The 16,652-nt window shown below is 36.8% G+C and overlaps 1 protein-coding gene across 1 annotated transcript in view; it reads left to right on the top strand.

Annotated features, from left to right (window-relative positions):
- The window catches only part of CADPS2 (calcium dependent secretion activator 2), a 794,189-nt gene that overhangs the window by 609,864 nt on the left and 167,673 nt on the right, over nucleotides 1-16,652 (top strand). Inside the window, exons 12-13 of the mRNA XM_019509247.1 lie at nucleotides 3,292-3,428; nucleotides 7,222-7,409. Coding sequence (XP_019364792.1) covers nucleotides 3,292-3,428; nucleotides 7,222-7,409 — 325 coding nt within the window. The remainder of the gene's footprint in view (nucleotides 1-3,291; nucleotides 3,429-7,221; nucleotides 7,410-16,652) is intronic.

The following is a 16,652-nucleotide window of genomic DNA, read 5'->3' as shown; positions in this document are numbered from 1 at the left end:
TTTTTTTTTTTTTTTTTTTTTTTTTTTTTTACATAAAACAGAAATATTTGTAATCCCTGAAAAGTAATAGCTAGATCTAATTCCCACTGGAATAAACAGGTTCTTCATTGACTTTGGTGACAGTTATATTAAACCCTGTGTCCATTAAAATAAACAGTCTATTTATAGAACAGAAATTAAACAATTAACCTATTTATAGAACAGAAAATGCATGTTCATTACATGTCAGAATCACCTTAATATATTTTGCTGGGGTGTGGGGGGCATAAATTTTTTTTTAAAAAGCATGGAAGAAATTTCAGTCCCTTTCACCTCTTTGGGTTTTTTTTTTAATTTTCTCTTCATTTTTCCTCATTTTTTTTACCCTCCATGAAGTTGTTACAGTAAACAGAAATTAAAATGGAATTGCAATTTTAATCTCATCCTGGTGCTGACAGGATTATATTCAGACTGGTAGATATACCCCAAAATCTAAGATTCATTTCTCTAAGGTTTGGATGGAACAAAATATTACTAAAATGTGATCCTACTTGCATTTTAAAACCACAGGCATAACACATTTGTCTTTCTCTGTTAATCTTCCAAAGTTCTTGTGATGCTTTTATAGCTGTCAGTTTAATTTGGGAAAGATTTACTGTTTATATGTTGTATATTCTGTAAATCAACTAGAATATAGTGTTATATAACTTTATTACTACTATTATTTTGTACTTGTCTTTAACTGGCAAAGGTAAGTTTTCTCTTTTTTAAATGACACATAATTATAGGTTTGCCATTAAGTGGTAGATGTAATTCATGACCTGTTTTGATTTGACATTAGCAGCTGAGGGAAAATGACAGTGTTGGTCAAGAGTGGGAATTTCAGTGAGAATCATTTAGATCCGTAGACCCACAAGCCTATATTGATTTTTCAAAATTATCTACTTTTGTTTGGTTTAGATGGGTAAGTTGAATACCAACTTATAAGGTATCAGGGTCTGCTATTGCAGCTTTTTTATTGACTTCACTGGACACTTGTGCAAGTATTCAGACTGGATGTTGACTCTAGGCCTCATTGTACACCATACAGAACCTATTGAATTTCAGTGGAATTGTCAAAAGTAATCTAATTTTTTTTAATTTTTTTTTCAGAAAGTAAAAGAAAGCCTTGTACCCGTAATTATGTAGAGAAAAATGAAGCAAGTTTCAGGTTCCAAAAGCTACTGCTATGTGTAATATATGTAATGCAGATCAAAGACACAGTGCAGTGCAAGACTATTATTATTTCTGACTCTCCATAATATAAAAAAGACTCAGTAAAGCAGATATTTATACAAGAAGTAACATTTACTGTGCAAAAAATATTATATTAAAATGAATTGAGTGGGAAATCTTTCTAAGAATGTGGGTAGAGTCCTGCCATTATTTACTATTTTGAATCAAATGAAATCTTGGTAATGTGCAATTTTACTTTTCAGATTTATATTTTAAATAAAATTAAACTACCACTTGTAATTAAGCAAAAGTATTTCATGTTACTATACATGAAATAAAGTCTAACTTTGTGATTAATGACAGATTCCTATTATGTTTATGAAACTAATGATAATTTTTAAAAGGACACCTAATCATAAATGCTGCTGCTACTTAAACACTAAGAAATAATATGCTGCTGCTTCCATAGATGATAATCTCATACCTTAAACCATCAATGCATTGTCACACTGTTTATTTGCTATATCCACCTTGGTGAAATCTGTCACATGGATGTGACTCTTGCTTTGACAATGCAAAGCCAAGTGATATGAATTAGTTTGTGCATCTTTTCAAGATGTGATGCTGCAGATCCTTCAGCTTGAATTAAATAATTCTTCCATCTACAAATACAGCTGAAAGTTGGACTTGACATGGATCAATATGATCTGGGGCTAAATTTCTAAATGTGACTGATTATGTTAGCATCATGCCTACAGATCAATATTGAGTTTTATTATGAACCTGACTCTATAATTGGGTTTAATCAATAAACTTTTGTCTCCCTTTCTTTAGAAATTTTAGGTTTTTACGTCCAGTTTTTCAAAATTACATTTGGGATACATTTAGGACTGTACTTTTCTAGTAACGAATATAAAAAGACCTATATTTGAATTTAAAGGAACAAAGAGGCTGAGACCCTATTGTAAAGGGAAGTCAATTTTTAAGTTGATAAGACTGTTCACCCCAATATAGTCTATAGAATCTAACAGAGCTAAAATGCTAATACATAACTAGTCCTTTTGGGCACTGTAAGGCTTTTTTCTGTCCATACTTGGTAGATAATTCACATTGAGGACTTTGACAAAACATACCATTAATGAAAGCAATCACTAGAGCTTGTCTTTTGATAAACCCGCGGGGTTCAAAGGCGTTGAAAGATGCAATCTGTGAAGAACAATAAATTTGGGCCTTTGATTGAAGTGCCATTTGGTAGGGTATGTTTTCTCTATGTATTTACACAAAAATACTGCTCCCTTTTTCATTACTCTTTGCTTGGAGGTTGAAGGAGCTCTTTGCCATTACTACATTAAGGTTTGTCTCATTAAAAGCCGAGTACAAAAAGAAGGCTGGAAATGACTTAGCTCAAGTCAACGTGTTCATTTCTGCTCTAGTTTGCCATTTGGGAAGTAGGCTTCTAGCCATGATGAATGTTTTCTATTAGTGGTACCTTTGATCTCTATAGACATATTCTTTCAGGCACCAACAAATAAATGCACAAACTTTTACTTACAGTGTAAGAAAGCTATTTGCTTAGTATTCTTACAGAAATGAGATAGAGGGCCTGAGAAAAATAAGAAATCGTTGGAATAAATAACTTATACTCATGAACTTGTTTTATAATTTTACAGTGTTTGTAAAGTGATCCAGTAGAAAAAGCACATAGAATGATGTTAAATATACTGTCTTAAATTTGCAGTTGACTTTCTAAATTGTCATTTTGGTTAAGGGTTTATATAGGCTCATAACTATGTCATGTATGTTTGGTAGGAGTAATACAAGGGAAAAAAGACTGAGTTGCCCACAAATGACATTATAAATTTCACCTATTTGTTCACTGATGCAAATTTGATGGTGATAAACATTTTAAAAGGCAGTTCAGTAAAACTAGTTGCTAGATTAATTTAAAATAAGATTCTATAATTGTAGTCACTTACATGTACCTGCTGATATGATTTAACCCTCAAACTTAAATGTTTTCCAAAATATTCTTTACTTTGTGAAAACCCTATAAAAGAATATACATACGCACATATGTTTTCTCCTTTCTGTGGACAGATGCAGATCGTGGTCAGAAACATGGTATGGATGAGTTTATTTCTGCTAATCCCTGCAAATTTGACCATGCTTCCCTCTTTAGACTGCTTCAGAGGCAGACCTTGGATCATAGATTGAATGATTCCTATTCTTGTTTGGTGAGTAAAGATTGAAATAAAAGAAATGAAAAAGTGAGAAATAGTTGTTACAAAGTAGTCTTTTCTTCCTGACTCATTCAATAACTGTGCTTGTAGTTGGGATAAAGGATTCCAATCGATTGGCTTCAAATTTGAAAATTATACACTTGAAGACTACTGCTGTGCCACTCAATAGAGAAGCAAATAGACTCAAACTGACTCTGAACCATAGTTTATCAGCTCCTCTAGGGAGGGCTGAATAAAAACAGAAGGCTTTAATAAAGATGGAAACCTCTGTGGTAGGATTTACTAACACCTGTACAGGCATTTTAAGGTACAAATTCAGCTTGCCAGATGTCAGACATTATGTCATCTATCTTGTAATTCTCTTCTTTTTGAGCTAGGGAAGTAAAAAAAAAAAACAAAAGAAAAGAATCAAAACCATGGGGGGTGGGGAGGGAGGGACAAGGGCAAATAGAATTGTTGTGTTTGTATTCAGCTGAGTCAAGGTTGGCTCTATAAGCATAAATCCTGTAGGAATTATATGCAACCACGCATAGTTTGAAAAAATACTTATTAGACAAGGAAGTGGGTAAAGTGTGATTGGTATACAAAATGAATGCTTTTCATACCTAAAGGTATGTTATAAACACAGATTTAAATAGAGGCTTTCAAACTTCATTCTCATTTCGAATTTTGTTCATTATACACTGCCTTTTGCCTCCGATTTTTCTGCTTGAAGAGGGAGAGAGCCTGATTATGACTTTATTTAACATGGTAAAAAACTTTAAAAAAAATTCAAGGAGACTAGTGACTTACACAGGTATAAAACTGGTAGGGGTAACATTAGACATGCCCTTAACATCCTGATGTTATGTTTGTAATGGTTTAGCATCAGGAATTGTAATCTGTTAGTTAAAGCATCACAACCAATGTTTTCAAATCAAGCAGCACACAGTCTTCAAAACTGCAGCTCTAACAAGTAAATAAAACAGGGGACAGTTGTGGGGGGAGCAAGCATACAACTAGTAAAAAAAATTGTTTTCGTGATTGTACTTTTTTTTTTAACTTGATAATTGAACGGTGTTTGCTTCCTTTAAAAAATTCATTAATTTATTGGCATCTTTAGTATTGCACTGGATAAGTATGTCTGAAAAAGTTAAAGGACTTATTTTTGTGTCTATGAGTTCTGCTCTGAATCAAAGGAAAGGCCTGAAGGTATGTTTGTACAAAGTAATTGGCACTCAAAGAGAAAATGGTTAGCTTTCTAACAGTGCATCAGGGTCAAAATGGTTTTTATCATAATAATATAGTACGGCACTTAATATAACCTTGAAATCAGGAACTTTTAAGAGAGGTGATATGGAATATACAGTGTTATAGCAATCACAAAGTAACTGCATTTCTTATTGGTCTTTTTTACTTCAGCTTTTGATAAACAAAATGGACATGAATAATGTTCTATGTGGGGGTGTTGGAAATAAAAGATAAACTACTTGGTAACTACATTTTTTAGAAAAAATGGAGAATGCTAACATGGGTGCAGCTTATATGGGAATAACTAGCTGTATTTTTAGTTGCTCCATGCTAAACATTTCAATTTGCATAAACTGCAGACATTTTAAAAACTAGGTGTATCATTAAATTTCAGTAAATTAAAATATAATCACGCAGACATAACTTCAACAGAGATCTAAATTTTAATTTTAAATAATAAGAACTAAATATAGTCTTTGAATAAAATTATCAACTGCCCTAAAAATCTTTAATTTCGCACCCTTGTAAACAGTGGGGAGCTTTTTTTGCAATTACACAATAAATAAAAAATGATTACCAAAAATTACCTACTTGCCTAATACTACATAGGGCAAAACTGTTTGCATAATTGTGTAAATGTACATATGTGGTATGTGTGGGGTTCACATGTTATGTAAAAATATTCATCTTGCAACATTTTCATTAAAGGGATATGCAAGGTTCATATGCAAAGTTTAAACAGATAAATGACAGTCCTGCAACTTGTAGATCTGTTACTGATATAAAAATTATATAGTAGTGTTTCTATTGATTTACTGCTTTCTGAACAGATAAACAGAATTGTGTTAATCTATTTTGCTATATAAATATTAATTACATTTTTTTACTAAATTGTGGAAGTGTGTAATTAACTTTAAATTTGTTAATATATTAGTAAAGCATTGACTGGGTAACATTTTCATGAATAAGGGTTTATTGTATCTATGGATACAATTTATCGTGTGACTTCAAATAAATGTCTCTTATATTATATCTTTCTGGAGGATAACTATATCCTCTTTCATGCAAAAACTATTTACTCATATTTTTACATTGGAGTGATACATTTTTAGGTTTCCTCTAGAAACAGTAAAGTCATCTTCTAAGCCCACTGAAGGCAATGGGAAGAGTTCTATTGACTTCAGTAGGCTCTGGAGCAAGTTATAATGTTTTTGTTGAGAATGGTTTTGTGAGAACTATGGGATTCTCTGAGACAGTGTTCCTAAATTATAGCCAAGAGACAGACTGAAAATACAAAAGCAAAATCCTTGATGGCATAACTCTTATCTTGGGTGCTGCTGTGCAAAAAATATTTATGATTTTTGGTGGGGGTGGAGTGGAGAACCTTTCTAAGATTTTTGTTTCTATTTCATATAAATGATAAACATCTTTGCCCATAAAAGTATTTTTGTTTTTTTGGAAGTATTAAAAAGTTCTTTACATTCTGTAGAAATGCAATTATTTAATGAGACCCAATGGTGCAATGAAGCATTGGTTATTTGAGGAGGGATATTTTCTTTGTTCCTCAAGTTGTTTTCATATAATTATATGTTCCGCAATAATCTCTTTTAATAAATATGGAAGAAATTCATATCACAGTCGAAAGTTCCTGTTAAAAATGGCAATAACTTTCATTTCTGTATTCATCCAGCCCTGTGTGTGTACCTCTCATCCTTTTTCTTTTTTAACTTTAGTACAGCCTCCTTTATCAAAATTTGAGGATGGCAATTTTTTTCTGAATTTGAAGTTTTAATTTTCTCAAGGAATTTTAAACTGAAAGATGTCCTCCTTGCCTCCCTCAGGGTATGCTATTCTAGGTCACCGTCTCAAGTTTATTTGCAAACAGGCTTTTGGCATTCCTATCTAATTAATGCACTAGCATACCTATTCATAATTTAAAGTCAGATTCGCCTCATCTTGCCCACAAGAATAGTCTCAAAATGCTTGGCTGTGTCTCTCGTGAATAAATACATATGTTAAAAAAATGTTATGCACAAATAGATTACATAAGAAAGATGGATAAAAAGTTAAATATATGGTTCAGTTCTCAGATTAAGGGTGCAGTCACATAGAATTATCCATCTGAAACTTGTCTCTTAACCATATTTCCAAAGACAGTAAATCATATTTTTATTTGTTTTTGTTTATCATTATTTATATTAATAAAACCACGCATTTAAATCATTTATTTAATGCATTGTGTAATTTGTCAGATTTTTTTATATGTTTAGATCTTGTACAACATCTTTAGACTGTGTGGTTTTTAGTGGTAGCAGGCTGAAGAACTGCAAAAAGTTACTCCACAGCAGTTATTGAGTAGGCTGCTATGTCCTATACTTTAATACATTTCTAACATTATTAACATTAAGGTGATTATAAATAGAATATGTGTGTTTATCTTGTATGCATAAAATATGATTTTTCTCTTCTCCATTCTTTGTTGGGTTGATTGTAAAACTTTGCAATTATAAGCAATGCATTTTATTAAAATAATGTATTTTTTTCCCTTCTTTTCCAGGGTTGGTTTAGCCCTGGCCAAGTCTTTGTGTTAGATGAATACTGTGCTCGTTATGGTGTGAGAGGCTGTCACCGCCATCTCTGCTATCTTAATGAATTGATTGAACATTCAGAAAATGGTGCTGTCATTGACCCAACCTTGCTCCATTACAGCTTTGCTTTCTGTGCTTCTCATGTTCATGGCAACAGGTAATTTAACATGCAAATATATAGTAAAATTAATTAAGTTTGGGTAAGGGGAAGAAGAGAGCATTTATGCTTAGGTCTCTGTACTCAGCAGATAGCGAAGTTGAATACTTGAAATGAACAAAGAGATCAGTTTATAAAAAGCTTCTGCAGAGTGGTTCTGGGGATTTTATAGAACTGTTCATAGAAAATATCTTTTCAATGTATTGACATGTTGTTAAGCATTTGTTCCCATGCATTGTGTCAAGGAACAACACAAGGAAAAAACGTATCTCGTTAGTTAAAAAAGAAAAGGCCTTCTGCACTACCCCTCTTGTATTGTGCTAGTAAGCTGGTGTTTTGATTATATGTTCTGAACAATCCTGCAATGCAAGGAAAACAAACTACATCATGTTGACAACTGGCCTTTATTTTACTGAATATTTCCTGCAGAAGTTGCAGAAAAACAAGACACTATGGATGTGGTTTATCTGGACCACAACTTTATTAACTCATCCCATCTAGTGCACTTCATCCTTCCTTTATAACTTATTCCACCAGGTGGAGAAGTCATTCCACCAGACCCTGTTAGCTTGGTCTCAGCATTGGTTGTGGGGCTTCATTACACTCCCCTTATATGAGAGTTAAAGGGCTGAGGAAAAACTGTTATCCTCACTGTATGAGACATTAGAAGTAACAGCCTTCCTTCTTTAAATGATGTCTTGGACTAATCCTGTTCCAATTCCAGTTTTTCATGGAACTGGAGTCCCTGATGAGCAATTACCTTTTATAGGCATCTTGTGTGACAATTTGACTTTTACAAGCTTATCTACCCACTGATGTCTTGGGCTGCTGGTGCCTATAGTAATCTCCTGAAATCTGGTCCTATTCTAATCCCAAAGCTAGGTGGAAAGGATATAAAATATAATATAATATAAAATAGAAAGCATTTACATGTCCACTTACAGATAGTGTGGTAGCCAAGAGACTTATGTTTCACCCTTATGTTAAATCACTGAGCCACAAAGCCCCCTTCCCCACTCCTTGAGGCCATAAGGAGAGGAAGAGGAAGCAATCCTTTAAGGGACCACAGTTTTTGGTTTCTCTGCTGGCCCAGATAAAGCTTCCCCACCTCTGAGGCAGTGGGTTGGGAGTCTATGACCTGAGGGCTTGTGAAAGGGAGTCAGGGGAAAAGAGATCGTGGTTGCAAAGTACAAAATGGTAAAAACTTAAAATCTTAGATGTTCTCCAGCTTTCTTAACTTGCATGCTGATAAGTTAGACACATTTTTCTACACTTTACGCGGTAACCTAGTTTGTAAATCATTCTTCCCTTGTTCATAAAGATCCTGCCACATTTGTATACATTCCATACTGAAGTACAGTTCTTTGTAGTTCTCTCTCTAGCCTTTTTATTATTGGTTTTGAACCTAAGAAGACAAACATTCAGTGATAATTGCTCAAACTTTTCTCAAGAATTCAAAAGAAAAAGATATTTCTTTTTATTTCATAACTTAAGTGAAGGACAACAGTGCATACAATATGTGGAAAAATCTCAGGGAGCACATCATTTTACCCGGTGGTAAGCACTCTGTATGTATTCCTTCTGTACAAATACATACTCTTTGAATAGCATTATGAGTGTTTTTAGGAATAAAAGAAGAGTGTTGAACAGAGAGGGTCTGACTAGTACTGAGACATTGTAAAAAAGAGAGAGAGAAAAGAATGAGGAAGAAAGAAGAAAAGTAAGTCAAGGACAAAAACAGACACACACACACACAGATAATACAGCCACTCATTCATCTACAGTACCACTAAGGAATGGCAGGAAGGGAAAAAAAGAATTTCACAAACAATACATGATAGGCCAAAGTTCTAGGCTGATATGTGATGTTATACATTTTAGTTTTATAAGTCATGCTGAGGAGGAGAAAAACTGCAGCACCAACACAAAGAGTTTTGTGGCCCAATTAAATGGTATGGACATGATGGATAAGAAGTGTATTCAGGATTTTTTTTTCTGGTTAGGAGGGCCATCTTAGGCCTTCTACTAGCCTGACAAAGACCATCTAAGGTATACGAGCTTTAGAGTGCAGGGTATGTAGAAGTACCAGTCATAACTGTGGTTGGTATACAAAGTAATCCCTGTTTCGTGTAATCACTAGTTTATTTCAGAGTAGTAGACAACCTTAGTGACATCAGTCAAATGATCAGATGAAGATGTGTCTTTTCTTCAGGATTTATAACATCTATTGCATTATGATGTGTATATATATGTATATTTATAGGTGGAGTGTGTGTATAAATCTCTGCTTCAAAAACAGAAGTGTAAAAAGAATCATTGCTGTGTTCCGTGAGCTACCTTACTGAGAGATGATGACAGCTTTCCTGTAATTAAAATTTAGCCTTTACAGCAAAGTGAATTAAATGTAGAAACAGATAAACCTTAAGCAGTAATTACAAGCAAGTATTGTAAAGAATATAATACATGTGGTGACCGAGCAGTGAGCTAAGCTACTCTTCATATATAGTTCAAGTATAGTAACCTACCACACTATGTGCAATACTTCTACTTAGGAGCAAATTTTTTACCATCCTTCTCAGTTGGTTTAAATGGTATTAGAAAATTAGAATGATATTACCTCTGTATAATTATGAGGCACTAATTAATAACAGTTTCTGTGTATGTATCATGAGAAATAACCCCTTAGGCACATACACACATGGAGGCACGTGCGATTGCAGCAGCTCAAATAGCACAGGCACAAATTTGTGCTGGAGATTTGTGCCTCAGCACATGTCTGAACATGCACTTTGATGTGGGGCAAGTTGTGTCATTGTGGGGCAAGTTGTTTGTTATGGGGCAAGTTGTGCTTATTGTGAACTGTCAAAGCATGTCCTCCTGGCTCCAAATGGTCAGGAAGTCAGCCACCTTGTTTGCCCTCCAGCTGGGTCCCTGGTTCCAGCCTTGGGTAGGTTCCTCTGCCTGGGTCCTGTCACTTGCCTCACCAGCAGGGCTCCTGGTATTCCCTGTTTCAAAATTGCTAATGCTCTGATTAAAAAAAAAAAATTCCAAATTCACTCTTTAAAATTCCCAAAACTCCATGTTCCTCCACGATTAAAACAAAACACTACTCTGTGTGTGTGTGTGTGTGTGTGAACAAGGGGGTGTGTGTGTGTGTGTGTGTGTGTGTGTGTGTGTGTGTGTGTGTAGAGAGAGAGAGAGAGATCATTTGGGCAATGTTTTATTGATATATTTACAATTTTAAAGCAATTAGGAAGCCTACCAGTGCATTTATTATTGTAATAAAATAAATTCTAAATATCTATATGCTTTGGTGTTTGCTTTGGTTTTTTAGCATGTGTATCTGATGCTGTCTGTTTACATGTTTTGTCCATGCAAGCAGAAGTGGGTATCAGCAGCCTCTCTATTACCATGCTAACCCTACACTGCAGGGTCTGTCACATGGTTATAAAACTTTATATGAACAGGGAGCAATTGCACGTTATTGATCTTGCTTTATATAGCCCCTTTGCTTTACAATAAATGTGTGGTGAGTTTAGATTCAGGCTGCCTTACCTGTCCATGTGCCTTCCCTTTATAGTGAAATGCTTGTTTCAGGATGGGGTCTGGAGGAACTAGTAGAGTGCTATAACTGTGGGTAGCAGGCTGGAAGACCCAGTCAGGAAGCACAGGAATCCAAAAATATGGCTTTGGCCTCTAACATATGAGCTGAAATTTTATGTACTCCTCGATAAGAAGCTCCTTTTGCTTGTGGTTTGTTCAGGATAAATCTTATGTCAAACAAGATTTAATCTTGTGAAAAGCAAAAGCAATGAAGCATCTTCTCCATGCTTATACCAGTGATAGGGCATGGGTTTTACTTGTCATTCCTACACGTGATTCCTTTGTCCCCAGGTCTGCAGAAGTATAGAAGCAGAAAAGGATTCTAGTGGTGGGGGGGCACATGCCATTAGGCTCAATTGTCTGATGCGTGCAACTGCTAGGTATATATGGAGAAAAAAATCAAGCAGTATAAAATAGTAAGGAAGAGAAGTGGTTTAAGTACAGAGAAAACTATTCTCCTTGTACACAGAAAGGGAAAATTTTTATTTTAAACTCTGCTTATACTTCTAAAAGTGGGAAAATCCTAATCCAAGAGCCTACGTGCATCAGTGAAGTCAAATTTTCTCAATACTCAATGCTAATATTAATACCAATACTACTATTAATACTCAGTATTAAGCCATTTGTGTTTGTTCTGAGATTGTGAAATTCTTACAGAATCACGCTTGTCACACAATGGCTTCAAGAAAAGAAACATTAAAATCTGATTGATCGTCATTTGGCAGGGCAGGGCACTGCCCCAATGTTAGCAAATTGATCACATTTTTTAAAAAGTTAAGAACTTCTTTTATTGTGCATAACAAATCATTCTTGTGCTATTCAACAAACGTCTCCAAATTGACTGCAGAAAATTTCTGCACTGTGGGGTACTCTCCTAAGGCCATCCAAATAAATCAAATGTTAGATTTTAAATAGATAAGCCTGCACTTCATATATTATGAACTCAACACAAACAGAAGTCATGTAAATAACAGCCAATTGTATATAATTCCAGAATTAGATCCTAGTTCTTAATAAGTATATATATAAATATGATATTCTCACAAAGAACATTTAGAAACAGATAAACATAATTGATGTATTTGTATTATTAGTAATATAGACAATTGAGATCCTTGAATTGAATTGAATTGAATTGAACTCCCTATCTAGAGTGAGAGTCCAGTCTAATAATAACTTGTAGCTCTTCTCTAATACTTTAAATCTATAACTCTCACTCAAAGCATTTTAGAAAGATAAGTTTCTCTCACTTGTCATAAGGAAACTGAGGTACAAATATATTAAGGAACTTATCCAAGCTGAGATAGGAAGCCAGTGGCAGAGTTGGGTAGAAAATTGTTATTAAAAAGTAAAGGGAACATATTTTAATGACTTTAAAAAAAATAATAATTTTCTTTACTTGACCCTCATAGACCTTTATATATACACACAGTGTAAGTAATGAAAAATATATACCCACTCTACTGCTACTAATGAATAGAATTTTCTGTATTAACTCCTGGAAATAATATAAGAGGACTTCTGGCTTTTATTACTCTCCATGAAAGAATGTGAACCAGCATGGCATTGGGATGTGTAATGTAAAGGGTTTTTTGTTTGTTTTTTGTTCTTTCTTATTATCAAACAGGTAACATTGAGTTATAATTATATCTAAATACCAAATACTGTGAGCCAGATAGTGGCCTTGCGTGGTGAATAATAATTGTTGCTAAATCAGTCTGAATCCACTAATTCTTCCCCCTCAAATAAAGAAAGAAAACCACCATCCCTGGATGCACTTCATCCTGCCTAAGCGTAAGGGAATTTTACTGTATTTCTCTCTTCATTTCCTCTTCACAATCTGCTTTCTTTCTAGACTACTCTAATTTGGGTGCTCCCCATCAAAATCAGTATCTCACAAGTAATTTCTTGTCACTGCTGTTATTCCTAAGTAAATGGGTTGAATATGTAAATGTACTGTATTCATTTCAGCCTGAACAACAGCAGTTGGTGTTAAACACAGGTAAGAGACTATTGTTTTCTTCCTCCTCTTCTTCACTTATTTCTGGTTCTCATGCTGTGACTTCCCATTCTGCCCCTTTTGTTCTGAAATGGATGCTGGTGGGAAATACATGAAGTGCAAAGTGACTTCTTTCACCTACTGAGCTACAGACTGTATTGAAAAATTCAAAATTCAAAAATACCTCCTACTGGGCCTCTGTCTCTCTCTAGAGAGGAAGGTGATGTAGCATGCATTCCTCCTATGTGAAGGTGAAAAGCCTCTCACGAGGCTCTGTCTGTGACAACAAACTTTGTAGCTTCTTTCTATTTTCTATTTGATACTTTTTGATAAATTGAATGAATCTATCACTGCTGAACGTGACTAGCTTCAAGAATAGTTTATGAATATGTAGGAAAATTGCAGGTCTGTAGTTCAAAAAGAATGTCATGGAAAACTCGGAGAATTGTGGGAGAGATACTGTAACCAGTCAGGCTCTGAGGGTGGCCATGTTGTGCTCTCTACCTAGTGGCTACCTGGATCCTCTCTGCCGGTTTTGTGCCCACTCTGACCTCTCAGGGGTCCACCATGCTGTGTCACCTGCCACGTCTTTGTGTTGAAGTTAAACAGGCGGGTTGCCCTTAGAGATCATTGGACTCTGGACACCCTTTCTGCCCAGCTTCTCTTCAGGCTTGACTGAGCCTGCTCAATTCAGAGCCATGATGCACTGCACAGTCTCTCTGCCTTAAGGCCATTACCTTGGAGGTGCCCGAAGACCTTAACCTTTTGTCTGGGCTACAACCTTCCCAGCTTTGGTCCTCTTGTTCTGGCTGCATTTCTCAGCCAAGGTCCACTGTCCTGACCCTTGGCTTATGGGCTTCAATCCTGGGGTACCCAACCCAGGGCAGGCTGCTCTCAGTCTTCTCTGTTTCCCTGAGGATCTCTGACCCAGGCAAGACTCTAAGTTGGATGTGCCCTCCATACTACTCCATAGCCACAGCTCAGTTCTCCAGACTTAGATTTAAACACAACACAAATACAAGCAAACCAGTTTGAAACTAAACTCTACCCTTGCTCTGGGTCAGTGCCCTACCACAAGCCATACTTCCCCTTTGGGTATCTCCATCTAGCTCCCTTGGGTAGCTTGAGTGTCCATTCTCCTGTTTTCTGAAGACTGTCTCTCTCAGAAATTCTGTATCTTGCAGTGCCAGCCTGCCTGCCTTGCTCTAGACACTGGCCTTATATGCCCCTAGAGATGTATTTGGTAACAGTGTTGATCTGAGACAAAAAAAAATGCAAAACTCTAGAATTCTTGGTTCAGAGATGATACCTTTTATTAGAGCAACTAAGAAATCACAAAAAAAAAACTTTTTTTGAAAACTTTCAGGCACACACACCCTTCCTCGGGCTCCGGGCAAATACCTATGGGGACTTTTTACCATCTCTAATTTTTCCTGAGTCTGAGGAATGTCATGCATGCCCATAAGCTTACAGAAAAAGATTTTTTTTGTGTGATTTCTTAGTTGGTCCAAAAAAATATCATCTCTGAACAAACAGGTCTAGAGTTTTGCATTTCTTATATGCCCCGAAGCACTGCCCCTTCTGGTCAGGTGGCTACTGACCCACCCACAGGTTTTTCATAGATTATAGTCAGAAGGGACCCAGTGGATCATCATGTCCAACCCCCTGCCTCTGGCAGGAAAGAGGACTCAGGTCAGACGACCCCAGCCACGTGATTGTCAAGCCTCCTCTTGAAGACCTCCAAGTTAGGTGACAGCACCACTTCTCTTGGAAGTCCATTCCAGACTCTGGCCACCCTTATGGTAAAAAATTTCTTCCTAATGTCCAACCTAAATCTGCTCTCCACTAGTTTGCACCCATTATTCCTAGTTACTCCCTGAGGCGTTCTGGAAAACAGCGCATCCCCAATTCCCTGCTGTCCTCCCCTGATAAATTTATAGGCAGCCACAAGGTCACCCCTCAGCTGTCTTTTGTATAGACTGAAGAGATCCAGATCTCTCAACCTCTCCTCATAGGGTCTTTTACGGAGACGATTAATCATGCAGGTGGCCCTCCTCTGAACCCTTTCCAGATCCTCCATGTCCCTCTTGAAGTGCCGCACCCAAAACCAGACACAGTACTCCAACTGTGACCTGACTAGTGCTGCATAGAGGGGGAGCATCACCTCCCTCAATCTGTTGGTCATGCATCTGCTAATACATGTCAAGATGCGATTGACTTTGTTGATGGCCTCGTTGCACTACCAACGCATGTTCATCTTGGAGTCAACTATGACTCCCAAGATCTCTCTCAGCCTCTGAGCTGCTGAGGAGAACATCCCCCAACCTGTAGGTTTGCTGGGGATTCCTTCTTCCTAGGTGGAGTACCTTACACTTATCTTTGTTGAATTACGTTCCGCCCATTGATCTAATCTGTCCAGGTTGGGCTGTAACTCCTCCTTGCCCTCCTGTGTATTAACTTTGCCCCATAATTCTGTATCATCTGCGAAATTGGAGAGGGTGCTCAACACACCCTTGTCCAAATCACTGATGAAGATATTAAATAATACCAGCCCAAGGACCAAACTCTGTGGAACCCCACTGCCCACCTCCTTCCAGGTTGAAAATGACCCATCAACCACCACTCTCTAGGTGCGGTCCCTAAGCCAGTTAGCCACCCACCTGACTGTGTAGGCATCCGCTCCACAGCCCGTTAGCTTCCCTATGAGACTAGGATGTGAAACTGTGTCAAAGGCCTTCCTAAAATCCAGGTAGATGACATCGACCTCCGCTCCTGTGTCAAGGCAGTGTGTAACCTGGTCATAAAAGGCTTTAAGGTTTGTCAGGCAGGATCTACCTGCGATGAACCCGTGCTGGTTTCCATTCAGTATCATTTCTCCTGCTGGGCTTTTACAAATACGCTCTTTGATGATTTTTTCTAGTATTTTCCCAGGGATAGAGGTAAGACTGACTGGCCTAAAGTTACCCGACTCCTCCCTTCTCCCTTTCTTAAAAATGGGTACAACATTGGCCTTTTTCTAGTCCTCAGGGACCTGTCCAGAGCACCATGAGAGCTCAAACAGCTGTGCCAGCAGCTCAGCAACGACACTAGCCAACTGCTTCAGCATCCATGGATAGAGGTCATCCGGGCCGGCTGACTTGTACCCATCCAGCCCTTCTAAGTGCTCTTTAACTAAGTCAGCACTAACCTTTAACTAAGTTAGTTAAGTGCTCTTTAACTAAGTTAGGTGTTCCCCCTTGGCTTAATGGCTGTCCTGCCCTCTGCCACCAGCCCACACAGCAAGCTTTAGCCCATTGCATTCTCCAGTTAAAATGACAGAAGCCTTTGGCTCTCTGTCACACATACTCCATTAGCCAACCTTCTGTGTAGAGATTTTCCTAGTTCCCCTTTCCTGGATTCCTTATACATTTAACTAACAGGGCCTATACACTGGACATCTCAAACTTTCTTCTGAAATGATTATCTATAACAAATTTAAACATAATATTATAGATCCAGAAACTCAGAAAGTTCAATACATACTTAAAAGTGATCTTTATGTGGCATAGAGGAAGGTTTTGTCCATTTACTTTATTTGCTGGTGGCCTTCTATGACCAGGTTGCAAAATCCTTAGATGCAGGGGTAGCAGTGGACGTAGTCT

This window comes from Gavialis gangeticus, unplaced genomic scaffold (assembly GCF_001723915.1).
Source record: "Gavialis gangeticus isolate Ggan-Ray unplaced genomic scaffold, GavGan_comp1, whole genome shotgun sequence".
NCBI classification, from domain to species: domain Eukaryota; kingdom Metazoa; phylum Chordata; order Crocodylia; family Gavialidae; genus Gavialis; species Gavialis gangeticus.
The sequence above is the reverse complement of the archived record's forward strand: the minus strand, read 5'-3'. Positions and strand labels throughout refer to the sequence as shown.